Genomic DNA, 13,636 nt, shown 5'->3' on the forward strand with positions numbered 1-13,636 from the left:
TATTGCTCGCTATCTCTCTCTAAGGACAGTAAATGTTTTAACTCTCCATTCTATGGGCCATTCATTAAGTTAGTGTACTTTAATAAATAGTCTGACGTGTCAGTGGCCAGTGAATTAGTGGCACTTTAAATCCCCCACTAGTGGCCAATAGATAGCTGGAGGGTTTGATATGTAGCAGCAACTTTCCCTCACAAAACCAATTACAGCTTCACAGAGCTGAAATGTATGTTGATAAACCAAAAAATAATACAAGGCTAAAAATAAAAACATCATCTTTGACAGTGTATAAAAATAAAATCCTATATGATGTTGTTTTGGACCGTTGGTATTATTATGAAAAGATTTTCAAGATTATATTGAAAAGAGACGCATTTTATATTAAAAAAATGGTCATATAATGTATAACAATAGTAATAACTTACAGTACAATAAACTACACTAATTCAACATAATAGTATTGATACCTCAAAAAGGACAAAAATGCATTGCAAGATGAAAAACAAGCCATTAACCTCTTGGCTCGCTTGAAAAAAAAAACAAATTCTGTACTGATCTCTCAGAATTGTCCATCAAATATAAACCAGTCTTTTTATTTCTCAATGCACATTCTGCAAAGATCCGCTCACTCCATACACCTAGAGTCACTGAATATGAGCCAATCAGGGGGAGAGTAGGGCCCGGGCGGGTCCTCTGAGCGCGCACCCCCACGAGGCCAATTTCCAACCAGGTTGCAAAAACGAAGGGCCTGCAGCACCCAATACATTCCCAAACTTGCTCATAGATGGATAAATGTCATATAGAGAAACTGTCTGTGGTAACCATCTACTGCGGGGCTTCCAGAACTGAGCAAGCATTAATGTAAGCGGTTCTAGCCTAGCCCCTGGTGGGCTAGTGCCATCTGTGGGGGGGTACACAACAGGAGGTGGGATGTTTCAGGGTTAAAGAAGCTAAAAATGTTAGGGAACCACTGAACTAGAGAGCTTGTTAGCCTCGAACTGCTGTAACGCAGGCTTTAGTTGGATTAAACTACGTCTGTGTTTTCACTGCAATACGGGAGAGGGCGCTGTTGTGTTTGTCGTGAAATCACACAGTAGAAATAGAACTGTCCAAAACTAAATGAAGAAGTACAAAAAATGGAAACCCAGCGGATGCGTGGATTTTGGGATGCTTCAGGGGTCTTTTTTCCAGAATCGACTGTCACTTATGGTGAAGTGAGCATCTGTGTCTCTACGCCAGTGCAATACAGGTACTGAACACATTTCAGTGCTAGAGCAATATATCAATCAACAGTGCAATATATTCATTCATCCCACCTCTTACTGGCTCTTTTGTATATATTATATAGTTTTATAGGGCAGCATGGTGGTGCAGTGGTTAGCACTGTCGCCTCACAGCAAGAAGGTTCCGGGTTCAAGTGCCAAGACATGCAAATGGGTACAAGGCTGATTGAGACTCTAAATTGACTGTAGGTGTGACTGTGAGTGTGAATGGTTGTCTGTCTCTATGTGTTGGCCCTGTGATGGACTGGCGACCTGTCCAGGGTGAACCCCACCTCACGCCCGTAGCCACTGGGATAGGCTCCAGCGACCCTTCACAGGATAAGCGGAAGAAAATGGATGGACATAATTTTATATGTGTATATATATAATTTTTTACTTATCTTTTTTATTCTATACTTGTATTCTAACCAGAGAGTTGTCTTTTTAATTCCGTAGTACCTTGAGTAGGATGACAATAAAGAGCATTTTGATTCTGATTCTGATGATGAACTCACTGAAGTTTGAGAAAATGAGCTTTATTACCAAACTGAGACTTACAAGTGAATGCATCATGAAGGTCCTGAGACGTGACTTTGTCACCTTACGTTCTGCTCCATCCTGGTCATAAATCAAGTCATGCAGATGTACTGTATGTCTTACTTATTTTTATCAGTTTATGGGACTCTTTTTTTTTCAAGAGAATACATTAACAAATCCCACACATTTAGTGGTTTGACTCCCATGGGTGAATCTAAGTGATGACAGGTGTTGAAATGCCCCAAGCTAAAAAAAATACAAAAATACAGCCGTGACAGGGGAAAGGTGATTGGCATAGATAAAGTGTGAGTGTGCCTGTGTGTGTGTGAGGGAGAGAAAGAGAGAGAGAGAGAGAGAGCGAGAGAGAGAGACTGGATGATTATGTGTATGTGCATTGTCAAGAGAGGCAGGAGGTTAATTCAATCCTATAGAAACGCAGCATGGAGGGGATTGGACAGCAGAGCCCTGAGGGTGCCACTGGCCTCAACCCCAATAGGGGGCAGAAAGTGTGCGCACACACACAATATGGACAATGTGACTTGAGGGAATAAAATCTGAAAAGCCAAATTGTTTTTATATCTAGTTTCTGGTGCATTTCGTTTGGAGCGGAGGAGGATAAATGATGAACATGGATTAGAATATATATATATATATATATATATATATATATATATATATATATATATAAATTTTAGCATGAAACAAGGACAAGAAAGAAGAGGACATTTAGAAAAAGAGTTGTGATGAAGGACAGGAGGAGGGATTGAGGGCATGCAGAGGGGAGATGATGGAGTGAAGAAGAAAGAAAGAAAGAAAGAAAGGTGGCACATTGGTGCAGTGGTTTGCACTGTCACCTCACAGCAAGAAGAAGGCTCGAAGGTTCGAGTACCGGCTTGGGCACAGGGTCTTTCTGTGTGAGTCTCCATGTTCTCCCTGTGTGGGTTCTCTCTGGTACTCCAGCTTCCTCCCACAGTCTAAAGACATCAAGAGAGGACGAGGCTTATTGATACTCTAAATTGACCGTAGGTGTGACTGTGAGTGTGAATGGTTGTCTGTCTCTATGTGTTGGCCCTGCGATGGACTGGTGACTTGTCTAGGGTGAACCCTGCTTCTTGCCCGTAGCGGCTGGGATAGGCTCCAGCCCCCCTGCAACCTTCCACCTTCCTTAACAGGAATAAGCGGAAGACCATGGATGGATGGAAAGAAAAAGAAAGAAAAGAGGGCTGAGGTATCAGAAGGGACAAAAATAGAGAATGTAGACAACAGGATGACATAAGACAGACATGGTACGTCTAACAACAGCACAGCAAATTTTCATTCAAACTTTCAACTAAACTTGCTGCTGTGTTCTTTCTGGGATTTGACCGGTCTGCATGAATTCAAATTGAAAGATGGACAACAAATATGGTCAACAATCTTGCTCGATCCCCACCCCCCCTTCAACTGTCCTGAGGTTCAGAGGCTGGCCCTGTCACGAGACTCCCACTTATTTCCACTTTTAGATTTTGTTTGAATTTTGTTATTTCCAGTTTTATTTTGAAAGTTCTGCCCTGATGTGTGTCAGCAGCTTCTCTCAGCTTCATTTTCCTGCCCTTATTGATTGTTGGCTCCGCCCTAATTTGTCTCAGGTGTGTCTCCTTGTTGACTCATCCTCCAGTCTTGCTCCTCTGCTCTTCAGCTGCCAGTTCCCCTGGTGGGTGTTTCATCTCTGTTGGAATTCTTTATTGGTTGGTACCCTCTTTGGACCCGTATATTCTTGTTTGGACTTGTTTTATTTTCACATGTCTGTACCTCATTTAAATAACTCTACATGGTTTTGCCTGCCCCTAAAGCTGCCTTTGGTCCGATTTAACTGAAGTGTTTTTGACACCGGTAACATCAGTTGGGTCATCAGTAAGAATGCGTTAAGCTACTGTAGTTGCTGCTGTCACTGAGACAAACATCAGTACCTAGAGAGTGAGAGTGAGAGTGAGTGTGAGTGTACACGTTGTATTAGTGTGATAGTGTATTCTTAGCTAATAAAGTAATGGCTAACTGGCTTTACAAGGCTCTCTCAGCTGTCAGAGCATACAGGTGTAAAATGTAGCAACACTAGGTGACAGTTACAGCTCCAAGCATACCTGTTGGATGAACCACATCAGCAGCAAAAGCAAACCCTGCTGGAAGACGGGGCCACGGCATGCAGGCGAGGATTGCAATGCTAAATAAGTGTCACATTATCGCCTCTTTCACTCGAGAATTCAGTGAATCTTGACCTTCTGCAGTTTGGGCTTTGGTCCCGTTTGTGATCTGGTGATATGTTGGATGGAATGAATTGATTTGGCCCCCTCTTGGTGCTGCGTGTATCCCAGCTGTCCTCGGGTCAGCTGTCCTCGACAACATCAAACCAAACCAGCTGGTGTCCAGTTTCAGTCCTCTGGCGGTGAGTTGTAACTCTTCCTTTTGGATCAGCAAATTTGAACTGATCATTGGTTAAGGTACAAATCCAGAAGGTGTTGTGTGAGGAAACAGCATTATGAAACATGTTAGTTGAGGTTAACCATGTTCAGCTTATTTGTGCTCTCAGCAGAATCCTCATCACTCTTTTACTCTCCCTGAACAACTTTACTGCAAATCATGTGATCGGATTTCAAATTCATACTTGCTGCGACTGTCCTGCACATGCCTCTTAATAATTTTTATGTGAATATTTTACCAAATTTGTTTCCCCCGCAATTCTGTAAACCTTTTGGCTTTTCAACAGTTTCCAGGTCATGTGACTCAGACTCCAAATCTATCCCAACTTTTAACACTTGAACTCACTTTTTAATACATTTCATTACCTCCTGTGTTTCAGACCACAAATGTTTTCATACAGAAAATGTGACTTTTCAATAACTGTTTTTTGTTTTTTTTTTCCAAATGCAATTGGGTCTCTGTAAAAGTTAATTCTGTGGAAGTTTCTCTAAATGATAAGTTATGCGTAAGTAGTCGAAGAGAAAAGAGATTTCCCACAAGGCTTTAAAATCAAGCTCCTCTCTGCGTTTAAATGTAGAGAACCTTGATGTTCCTGTAACACACAGGGATCCATAGCAGCGTAAAAGCAGGCTGCTGTTCAAGAGGTTCTAATGCTCTTGAATGCAACACTTTAACAGGCGGCTAAAAAGAAGCACGTATGTAACATTTCCATACGGTCAGCCTAATGTTGTGTTTTGCAGAGAGAAAACACTCTGCTTAGCCATCAATTTATTCCACTTTTCCTAATCAGCAGCGAGGCCATGGATGTCTCCATACATATTCATGCTGCTGTGGAGGCTCGCAGCAGAGACGATACGTTTACAGCCCACAGTTACCACATTAGCCTTAATGCTATTAGACCAGCAAACACAATTTTGTGAAATATAAGTCATACATAAGTAATTTACAAAAATGAGACAATATTAATTGTGTGACCGTCAACCGGTTTTAATCCAGTTTGTGTGATAGCACTTCAATCTCTGGAATTGAATGTGCCTGGCTGAATAAATTAGTATCAATGTATGACTAGATTCTTTGTCAAGTGGAAACACTCTGTGCAAATCTGTCCAAATGTCTTACAAGAAGAGAATAAGAGAAACTCTTCTGGGCTAACGAAGCTGCTGATGATCACCGCCTGTCTGTGTGGTGTCATTGTCACTGCTGAAAGAGGAGAAATTGAGAGGAAAATAGGATGAGAGAACTCCACGGACTTCAGTGGCTAAATGATCAAGTTGTTAAAAAAAAAAAGACAAAAGGTGGAAGTTTCTCTTCCCTCAAATGTATGGAGACGCTACACTCCATCGGAGAACCTCCTATAAATTCAGGCTGTAGTATGGCTCTTCCACACACCTTCCATTTTTCCTTACCTTCCTCCATCTATTATTTCCCCTTCCTCCGATTCTCTCCTCCCCTTTTGCTTTGTTTTCTTCCCCTTTCTCCACCCCTTCCCTCTCTACCTCTCTACTAGCCCCTAGCCACCTCCCCTCTTCTCCTCTCCCCTCCCTTTGCTCCTCTCTGCCTGGTATTGATTAGAAGGCGAGCCTCTAATCTCCTTAAGGTCATTAGGAACACTTAATTAAAACCTAGTTAGAACGCCTTTGTTCAACCAAAGCAAATTGCAGCTGTTCAAACGCGATTAGTATGATAACGTAAAAACTTGTTGGCAGGGAAACGTATAAGAGAGGAAGAGGTTTTTTTTTCTTCTTTGGGTTGAAATGTTGACATAATTGAAATGCTTAAGCACACATTGAAAGCCCTAACCACTTGAGTCTGTGCTTTGACTGTGTGTGTGTTGTGATTGTTTGTTTTCCTTGCGGATGTTGAGCTTTATGAAACTGGAATATTTATATTGGGGTAGGAAAGGAAATGTAAATTAGAACATTTGTTTGAATCGGTGTTTGTTTTTTCCACTGAGAGGAGTGAACAGAAGCAATAGAAAACCTTTTTTTTTTCTCCCCCCACATATACTAGTATGTAAGTTTTCACATGATCAAGTGATTCGTGAAACTTCAAATAGTTAAGGTTTTGGTCAAATGCTGATCTTTGGTGAACACTTTCTCCTCGTGACCACAAATCATTGACACTAACGCACGCGCACTCCAAGACACCAACGCAATCCCTTTTTTTTTTTTTTTTTCCACATCAAATTATGTTAATGTCCTGTCTCCAGGTGGGTGGAGAGGTGCTGGGTGTTGCTCCGTGTCTGCATCCATCCCAGACATTTTATTATTCACCTGCCATGACACAGTCCTTAAATCTTGATCTGCTAAGGGGTTGCGTCCTGGGATCCCTACACCGCTTTGGAAGATGAGCACAGAGAACTTTCCTCCACGGAGCAGATGTTTCTCACTCCTGACAGGGTTAGGCTCCTACATGAGTCACTGGGGTGTGATGGACTTGTCTGCCTGGTTGTTCGTAACAAACTATCAAGTGTTAGTTCCTGTTTTAGTGAAATAAACACAAATGTCATGGAACATGGCACAGATGGAAATATTATCGGGCAACTTGATACTTAAAAAAAAAAAAAGACAAATTTATACTATGGTACATTTTTGAACTTTCCCAACTGTTAAAGGAAAAACCTTTTTTGTTTTCTCTATATTTGTTCTTTCTCTCGCAATGACGTAATGAAATGTACATTCGCATTTTCTCGCTGTTCCCTGTGTGTATTCTGTGTTGGTGCTCCCTGTGCAGCCACTGATGCCCGAGTAGGGAGCAGGTGTGACGGTGGGCTCAGTGAGTGCGCTTCCTCGGTCCCCTCACCCTCTGGCGCAGGACCAAGCACCACTTGTTTGTTTCTCATTGCTTGTGTTTATTTTTGTGTGTGTCTTTTTTGCTTTCCCTACTGTATCATGTCTCTCATTGAGTCTGTCTTAACATGCAGTTAAAACAAATTTGACTGGTATCACAATCATCATCATGTCACAGGCCTTAAATGATTCCTACCCACGCGCCAGAGAAGATCACCGTTGCCTAGCGACGGGGGTAGCGTTCCTGTGAGAGCCACTTGTCTGAGACTCAGACGCATCCCACTTAGGTGCTGGTGCTGAGGGGATAAAGCATTACTACCAGGCGGGGGGTAATTATTTAAACCGCATATTAATGCTCCGCTGTCAGGGACCGTCTCTGGTTTTCTGTTAAGAGCCGCAAAACGGACATGTTTGTTCTCACGCCACCCCCGTGGCTCTCAGGTTCCGTTACCTGGCTGTCGGCGGTGTAACGTCGCATCGTCGTTACTCGGAGCCAGATATCCCACCGCCTCCGGCGCTGCTGGCCAGATGGCAGCTCCGTCTAATCTCCTTAGCAGCGCGCGCCGCATGTTGTGAATGAGGTAAGACGACAAGAGAGAGAAAAAGGTGGGAGCTCCGTCAAGTTCAGCTGGACTGTCATTCACCCGTTTTCTTTCGAATTGCTGGAGCGAGAGCACCGAATAAACTAGTTAAAGCACTTCTGTGGAAGGACTATTTTCTCTGTACTGCTGGAGCACTGCGAGCGTTCGCTGACTGGCAGCCCGGTGCAGGAGGAGCACCGTGTGTGTGGGGGTGCTGGTGGGGGGGCTGGTTTGTCATGCCGGAGCAACAAGTGGAATGAGGACGCAGCTGCAGTAATGGGAATCCACGGCAACAGGTAAACCAGCAGGAAGTTATTTTTAGGGACTGCTTAGATTTATAAATTTGTAGAGCAATAAACAGATCAGATACAGTGTGAGCTTTTCCATCCTTTCTGTGCTGGAGTGTCCAGGTAATTCAACACTACAGCTGAATGCTCTGCTGGCCTCTTTTTTTTTTTTTTTCGGTGTCAAAATGTGAAATGGAAGCTGATAAGTATTGTAATGAAGAGAGATTTTGGCCTTAAGCCTCAATTTCCAACACACCTGTGTGGGGGGAAAAAACGTTGAGTTATATAAAAAGCTGGAAGCCAGATGCCAGGAGGAGACGGGGCATGTTTAATTCAATGGGAAATGAAGAAAAGGGGGGGAAGCGATGTAGCAGTATCAGTTGAGCTGTGCCTCCATCAAGGTGTACATGATAGTGTAGGCTTTGGCTAGGGAATAGCCTGCATGGCATTTCACTCTGCTCAGATTTGTCTCATGTTGGATTTTGGTCTAACCACGTCTCTTTCCTTCTCTAGATTGTGAAATCCTACCTATCAGGTGAAGGCTTTGGTTGTGTGAGACAGTGTAACGGAGAGCTAAGCTTTGTACCTTCACCCTCAGGGCACCTGTCTGTAAAAAAGAAATGTCCCTTTGACCCTGGAGCCATGAAACCATGACAGTCATAAGTTATTCAGGTGCTGCTGGAAGGTTTCCAAGAGAACCCCTGGTTCTTGAACATCCCTCTGACTTCAGGATTGTTTCAGAACCCCATTATGAGATTGAGGAACCTCAGACCATCCAGAAGAATCCAATTTTGGAGGCTTGTGGGGTCAAAGGCCTGGAATGGTCTGAGGAGAGAGGAGACAGGGAAAATGAGGGAGGAGCAAAGAGAGGAATATCGCAATTGAAGAGAGGAAGATGGGGCAGAGGGAGGATGACGAGAGGAAGAAGAGAGCAGCTGTCTAAATTATGGGATGACTCCAACTCTGAACATCTCAGAGGAAGTGGGGGGAAATGGGTGGAAGGGAAGGACAAGGCGCAGATAGATAGAGCTGTTACTGGACTTTTATTAGTAGAAGGAAGAGCAGATGAAATCCAGCAGAGGAAGAAGTGGATGGAGAACAACTGGAGCTGGTGTAAACTTGCTCTGAAGAACAGCTCTGGAGAACAAGAGATGAAGGGGGGAACCATCATGACTGTGATGAGGTGGAACCGTCTCTTCCTCTGGTTAGCACTCCTCTTCATCAGTCTGTGCCCAAAACCTGCTTCATCCCAGGTAAGTGGAGATGGTTCTATTTACGTGAATACCAGCAAGTGTCAACAAAGAACTGTTGATGTTATATTTCATGATTATTGGACCAACAGCAGACATTTTGACTTGTGGCAGAAGCAGCGACGTTCTCTCTGTACACCAGAAAGACATGACACTGACGTACACAAACTAGAAACTGAAGCAGCTGCATAGAGTGCAGTCATTGATTTAAAAAAAAAAAAAAAATTTTAAGTGCTGTGACATAAACAATATACAGTAAAATGAATAAGTCCAGACATATTTCTAGATATGCTCTTTTTGTCTCCTATTGTCTTGGGAAACTTTCTTGAATTCCAAGTCAATGTGTGTGACGGCGTATAAATGACCCAAAAACTCAGTTACCCTGTATTGTGGTTCTTTGACCCAACTACTTGTACAGGTTTTATTTATAAAAAAACAAACAAACATGCATTTTGAATATCTACACAATGCAATAAAAAAAAAATAGGTCCTAATTGTGGAGCATTTTGACTTTGATTCTTCACTTTGTTAGAATGGTATAAAACATCTAAATGTGTCAGTGTTGAGTCGCTTGTTCTGTCCTCCTTCTTTTCCAGGGAAATTTCCCGCGAATGGAGAACGTCGCTGCCTTCAAGCCTGTGTCCACCTCTCCGGCTCTGTCCACCTGCGGGCTTCCTGAGCGGAGCAGCCACTGTCAGTTCGCCTCCTCCCCGGCTGAGCTGCTGACCTGCCATCAGGCCTTCTGTATCCAAGAGTGTCCCTACAGATCCTCCACGCCTCCATATGCTCCTCTGCTGCTACCTGCACACAGGTAATTAGATGTATAACTTCATAGGAATGTTCTCAAGGTGTTCTAGAAGCACGTGATTCATCATTCATCATTTTTGCATATATTCACAAGTTATATTACACTCATACGAGAGGGAACATTAACCTATTTAACCTTTTTTTCCCCATCAGGGGCAGCTGTGTAACTGAGGACACCAGTGACACTCGACCTGGGATTCAGATTTCTGAGTTGGATAGGAGAACGACCTCCACGTCTGAGGAGCTTTCTGGTGGATCCAGGAGCGTTGTGTTTCAGCCAGGCCAGCAGGGATGTCTGATCTCTCCGCCCTCACAGAGCCTGGGAGCTCTGGGGTCCCTCACCCTGGCGCTGTGGATAAAACCAAGCTCTCCTGGAGACATGTGAGTCTGACTTTTTTGTTTGTTCTCAAAAGATGAAAAATAATTCATCATGCGTTCTGTCAGCAACTGTTTTTACTTGAACTGATTGTCGATGTCATATGACAATAATACAGTAGCACAGACATTAAACATATCGATTTATCTCAGCGTGGAAGTATTCAGACTGCGTTCATTCTGCAAGCTGAGCTCCTGCTAAAATACACACCTGCTGCTGGCTGCAGTGGGTGCTGATGTGGCATGCTGTGCAGACTTGCTGGTTTATTGCACACCACAATACTTCTGGAATATTTCTCAAGGCCAGAACACTATTCTCCTAATGTAGCTACACTGAAATGTCTGTTCTGATTAGGAATCAGGTGATTTTAAAAAGAGAGTGAAAGCCCTGTGATATTGATCTGATCGCGAGGTGCATGTGGGTCAGGTCTGGCCGGGTCAGTATCACCGTCTGGAAATGTTTCTCAACAACTAGCTGTCATGTCCTACTTAAAGGTGTGTGTGTGTGTGTGTGTGTGTGTGTGTGTGTATGTTTGTTTGTTTGTGAGAGGGGATGAGAGTGTGTTGGTATGTTTCAGAGGAGCTGAGGCAGTGCAGAGTTACACACGCAGAGATCAGCTTTCAATCACACACACATGCACACACATTCTCACAAGGCTCATGCACACACAAAATGAGATCTGTTGGCTGTCCTCAGGAACCCAGTGTGCTCCCGAATCATGCTGCTGCACACACAGCAGATTGTTTTGACGTCTAAAGTGTTGTCAATAAACTAAAATGCCCATTTAAATACTAAATACGTATGTCTGTATTTGTGACTTTTACTTTGGTGATCATGCCACTTACACTTGTGTAATGTAATTATGTAAAATGGTCTTTAAACAAATTAAAATTGACTATAAAATTGCTTTGTCATCGTCGTCATCCGGCTGCACTGTGGTGCAGTGGTCAGCACTGTGGCCTCACAGCAAGGAGGTTCCGGGTTCGAGTCCCGGCTCGGGCGCGGGATCTTTCTGTGTGGGGTTTGCATGTTCTCCCCGTGCCTGCGTGGGTTCTCTCTTGGTACTCCAGCTTCCTCCCACCGTTCAAAGACATGCAATTTGGGGACGAGGCTGATTGAATTCTCTAAATCGACCATAGGTATGAATGTGAGTGTGAATGGTTGTCTGTCTCTATGTGTTGGCCCTGCGATGGACTGGCGACCTGTCCAGGGTGAACCCCGCCTCTCGCCCGTAGATGCTGGGATAGGCTCCAGCCCCCCTGCGACCCTTACTCGTAAGGAATTAGCGGAAGACGACGATGGATGGATCGGCGTCATCCTCCACTTATCTGGTTGGTCCGGGTCGCGGGGGCAGCAGCCTCAGCAAGAAAGCCCAGACTGTCCTCTCCCCAGCCACTTCCACCAGGTCTTTCGAGGGAATCCCGAGGCATTCCCAGGCCAGCCTCAAGATATAATCCCTCCAGCGTGTCCTGGGTCGGCGGAGGCCTCCTCCCGGACATGCCAGGAAAACCTCCGGAGGGAGGCGTCCAGGAGGCAACCTCACCAGATGCCCGAACCACCTCAATTGACTCCTCTCAACATGGAGGAGCAGTGGCTCTACTCTGAGTCCCTCCCGAATGACTGAGCTTCTCACCCTGTCTCTAAGGGAGAGCCCAGCCACCCTGCGGAGGAAACTCATTTTGGCCGCTTGTATTCACGATCTTGTTCTTTCTGTCATTACCCAAAGCTCATGACCATAGGTGATGGTTGGAAAGTAGATTGACCGGTAAATCTTCTCCTTTTATTAGTATTAATATTGATGCTCTGACTCAAGTAAATGCATTGTCATGCATGGCTTTTTAGATTGCCAGTCACTCTGGCTGCAGCTGAGCTTTCTGCCACCATCACCACACAGTTGTTGTTGAATTATTTGTTTCATTCAACACATCGAGAGTGATGTGGCGATCATGCTGATGCCAGTGCAGCGACAGTAGTGCAGCTTATTTTTCATAATTTCTTGATAATTTTTTTTTTCAAATTTTTTTCCCCCATTCAATGTTATAATTGAATCTGGATTAATCATTAAAGGCTGGTGTGAATAAGCAAGGAAATGTTATTCAGCTAAGAAACTGAAATTGCAGTTTAATCCACCATTATAAAAAGAAGCTGAGAAGGTTTGGTGGATTACATGGAAGATAAATGTCTCTTGTGTTTTGGTGGCAGATCGGACCAGTGCCGCATTAGACAGGTTGCTGGTGTATTTCAGTAACTCACTGGATATTCATTTTTGTGCTGCACAATTAATCAACCTTTAATCAAAACTGAAATATTGCCTACTGTAATTTTCAAATCACAATATTTATTGACAAGGTAAATGTGAGTGAAAATATCAATTTAAATTAAATATTGTGCTGCTGCAGAGATGTCCTCCTTGTAGTGCACATCACCCTGTAATCATTTAAATAGGTTTCTCAATGAAAATTAGAATTATTCTTTCGTAATATTGTGTAATATGTCAGTCAAAAAATTGTGCTTGGATGCTTGATTTTTGTTGCGTGTTTGTGCAGAGTTAGTCAAGTCACATGACATAAATCAAAAGCATAAACCCTGTTTAGCAGCAGCATCTGAACATCAAGAGCAGAGGACACGTTCTGGGAACCTCAGGTCTCCAACTTCTGTCTGATAAGATAAGATAAACCTTTATTCGTCCCTCAGTGTGGAAATTGGCACTGTTACAGCAGCAGAAACAGAAGTAGCAGCAAAAAAAGTACAAGGGCAGTAAATAGCAGAAACTATAATAAACTACAATAAAATCAGACTGTATCAACTGATAGCAGAAGGAATTAAAGTTATTTAAAGGTAGTCAACCTCGAAGTCTTGCTCTTGCAGTGATTTTTGTTGGTGAAGTTGTCTGTCTGGGGATTCAGATGTCTCGGTTACCTGAACATGACACCTGCATGGCTGAATACATCTGAAAAGAAGTCTTATCTGCTCCTCCCCTTTTTTCTGTTGCTGACATTGGCCATCAGTCTTTTGTTGTCCAGGCGATCGTGGCTGCCATCAAAGTAGCCAGATGAAAGGAGGTCTCTTTCCTCACCTCTGTCCATCTCCCCTACCCCCTTTCTTTTTGTCTCTCTCTCTCTCTCTCTCTCTCTCTCCCTCTCTCTCTCCCTGTGATTTCACATCCCTGCTCTCCTCTGAACAATGAACAGAACCAGACACCTGTTCTGTAGAACCACAGTTCGAGGCCATGGCCTCATTCCAAAAAACTGAACTTATTATGAAGTTACACTGTGCTTTGGTGAGGATTCCCA

The 13,636-nt window shown here is 43.6% G+C and overlaps 1 protein-coding gene across 1 annotated transcript in view; it reads left to right on the plus strand.

The window, feature by feature from the left end:
- Nucleotides 1-3,531: 3,531 nt before the first annotated feature.
- The window catches only part of ush2a (Usher syndrome 2A (autosomal recessive, mild)), a 195,230-nt gene continuing 185,125 nt past the window's right edge, over nucleotides 3,532-13,636 (plus strand). Inside the window, exons 1-5 of the mRNA XM_086187178.1 lie at nucleotides 3,532-4,218; nucleotides 6,463-7,919; nucleotides 8,424-9,163; nucleotides 9,757-9,971; nucleotides 10,121-10,348. Of these exons, the coding sequence (XP_086043304.1) occupies nucleotides 8,561-9,163; nucleotides 9,757-9,971; nucleotides 10,121-10,348 (1,046 nt within the window). The 5' untranslated portion in view covers nucleotides 3,532-4,218; nucleotides 6,463-7,919; nucleotides 8,424-8,560. The remainder of the gene's footprint in view (nucleotides 4,219-6,462; nucleotides 7,920-8,423; nucleotides 9,164-9,756; nucleotides 9,972-10,120; nucleotides 10,349-13,636) is intronic.

Source organism: Aulostomus chinensis, chromosome 2, assembly GCF_037954235.1.
Source record: "Aulostomus chinensis isolate RoL2024-O1b breed Wild chromosome 2, RoL_Achi_v1.0, whole genome shotgun sequence".
In the NCBI taxonomy this organism is placed as follows: Eukaryota; Metazoa; Chordata; class Actinopteri; order Syngnathiformes; family Aulostomidae; genus Aulostomus; species Aulostomus chinensis.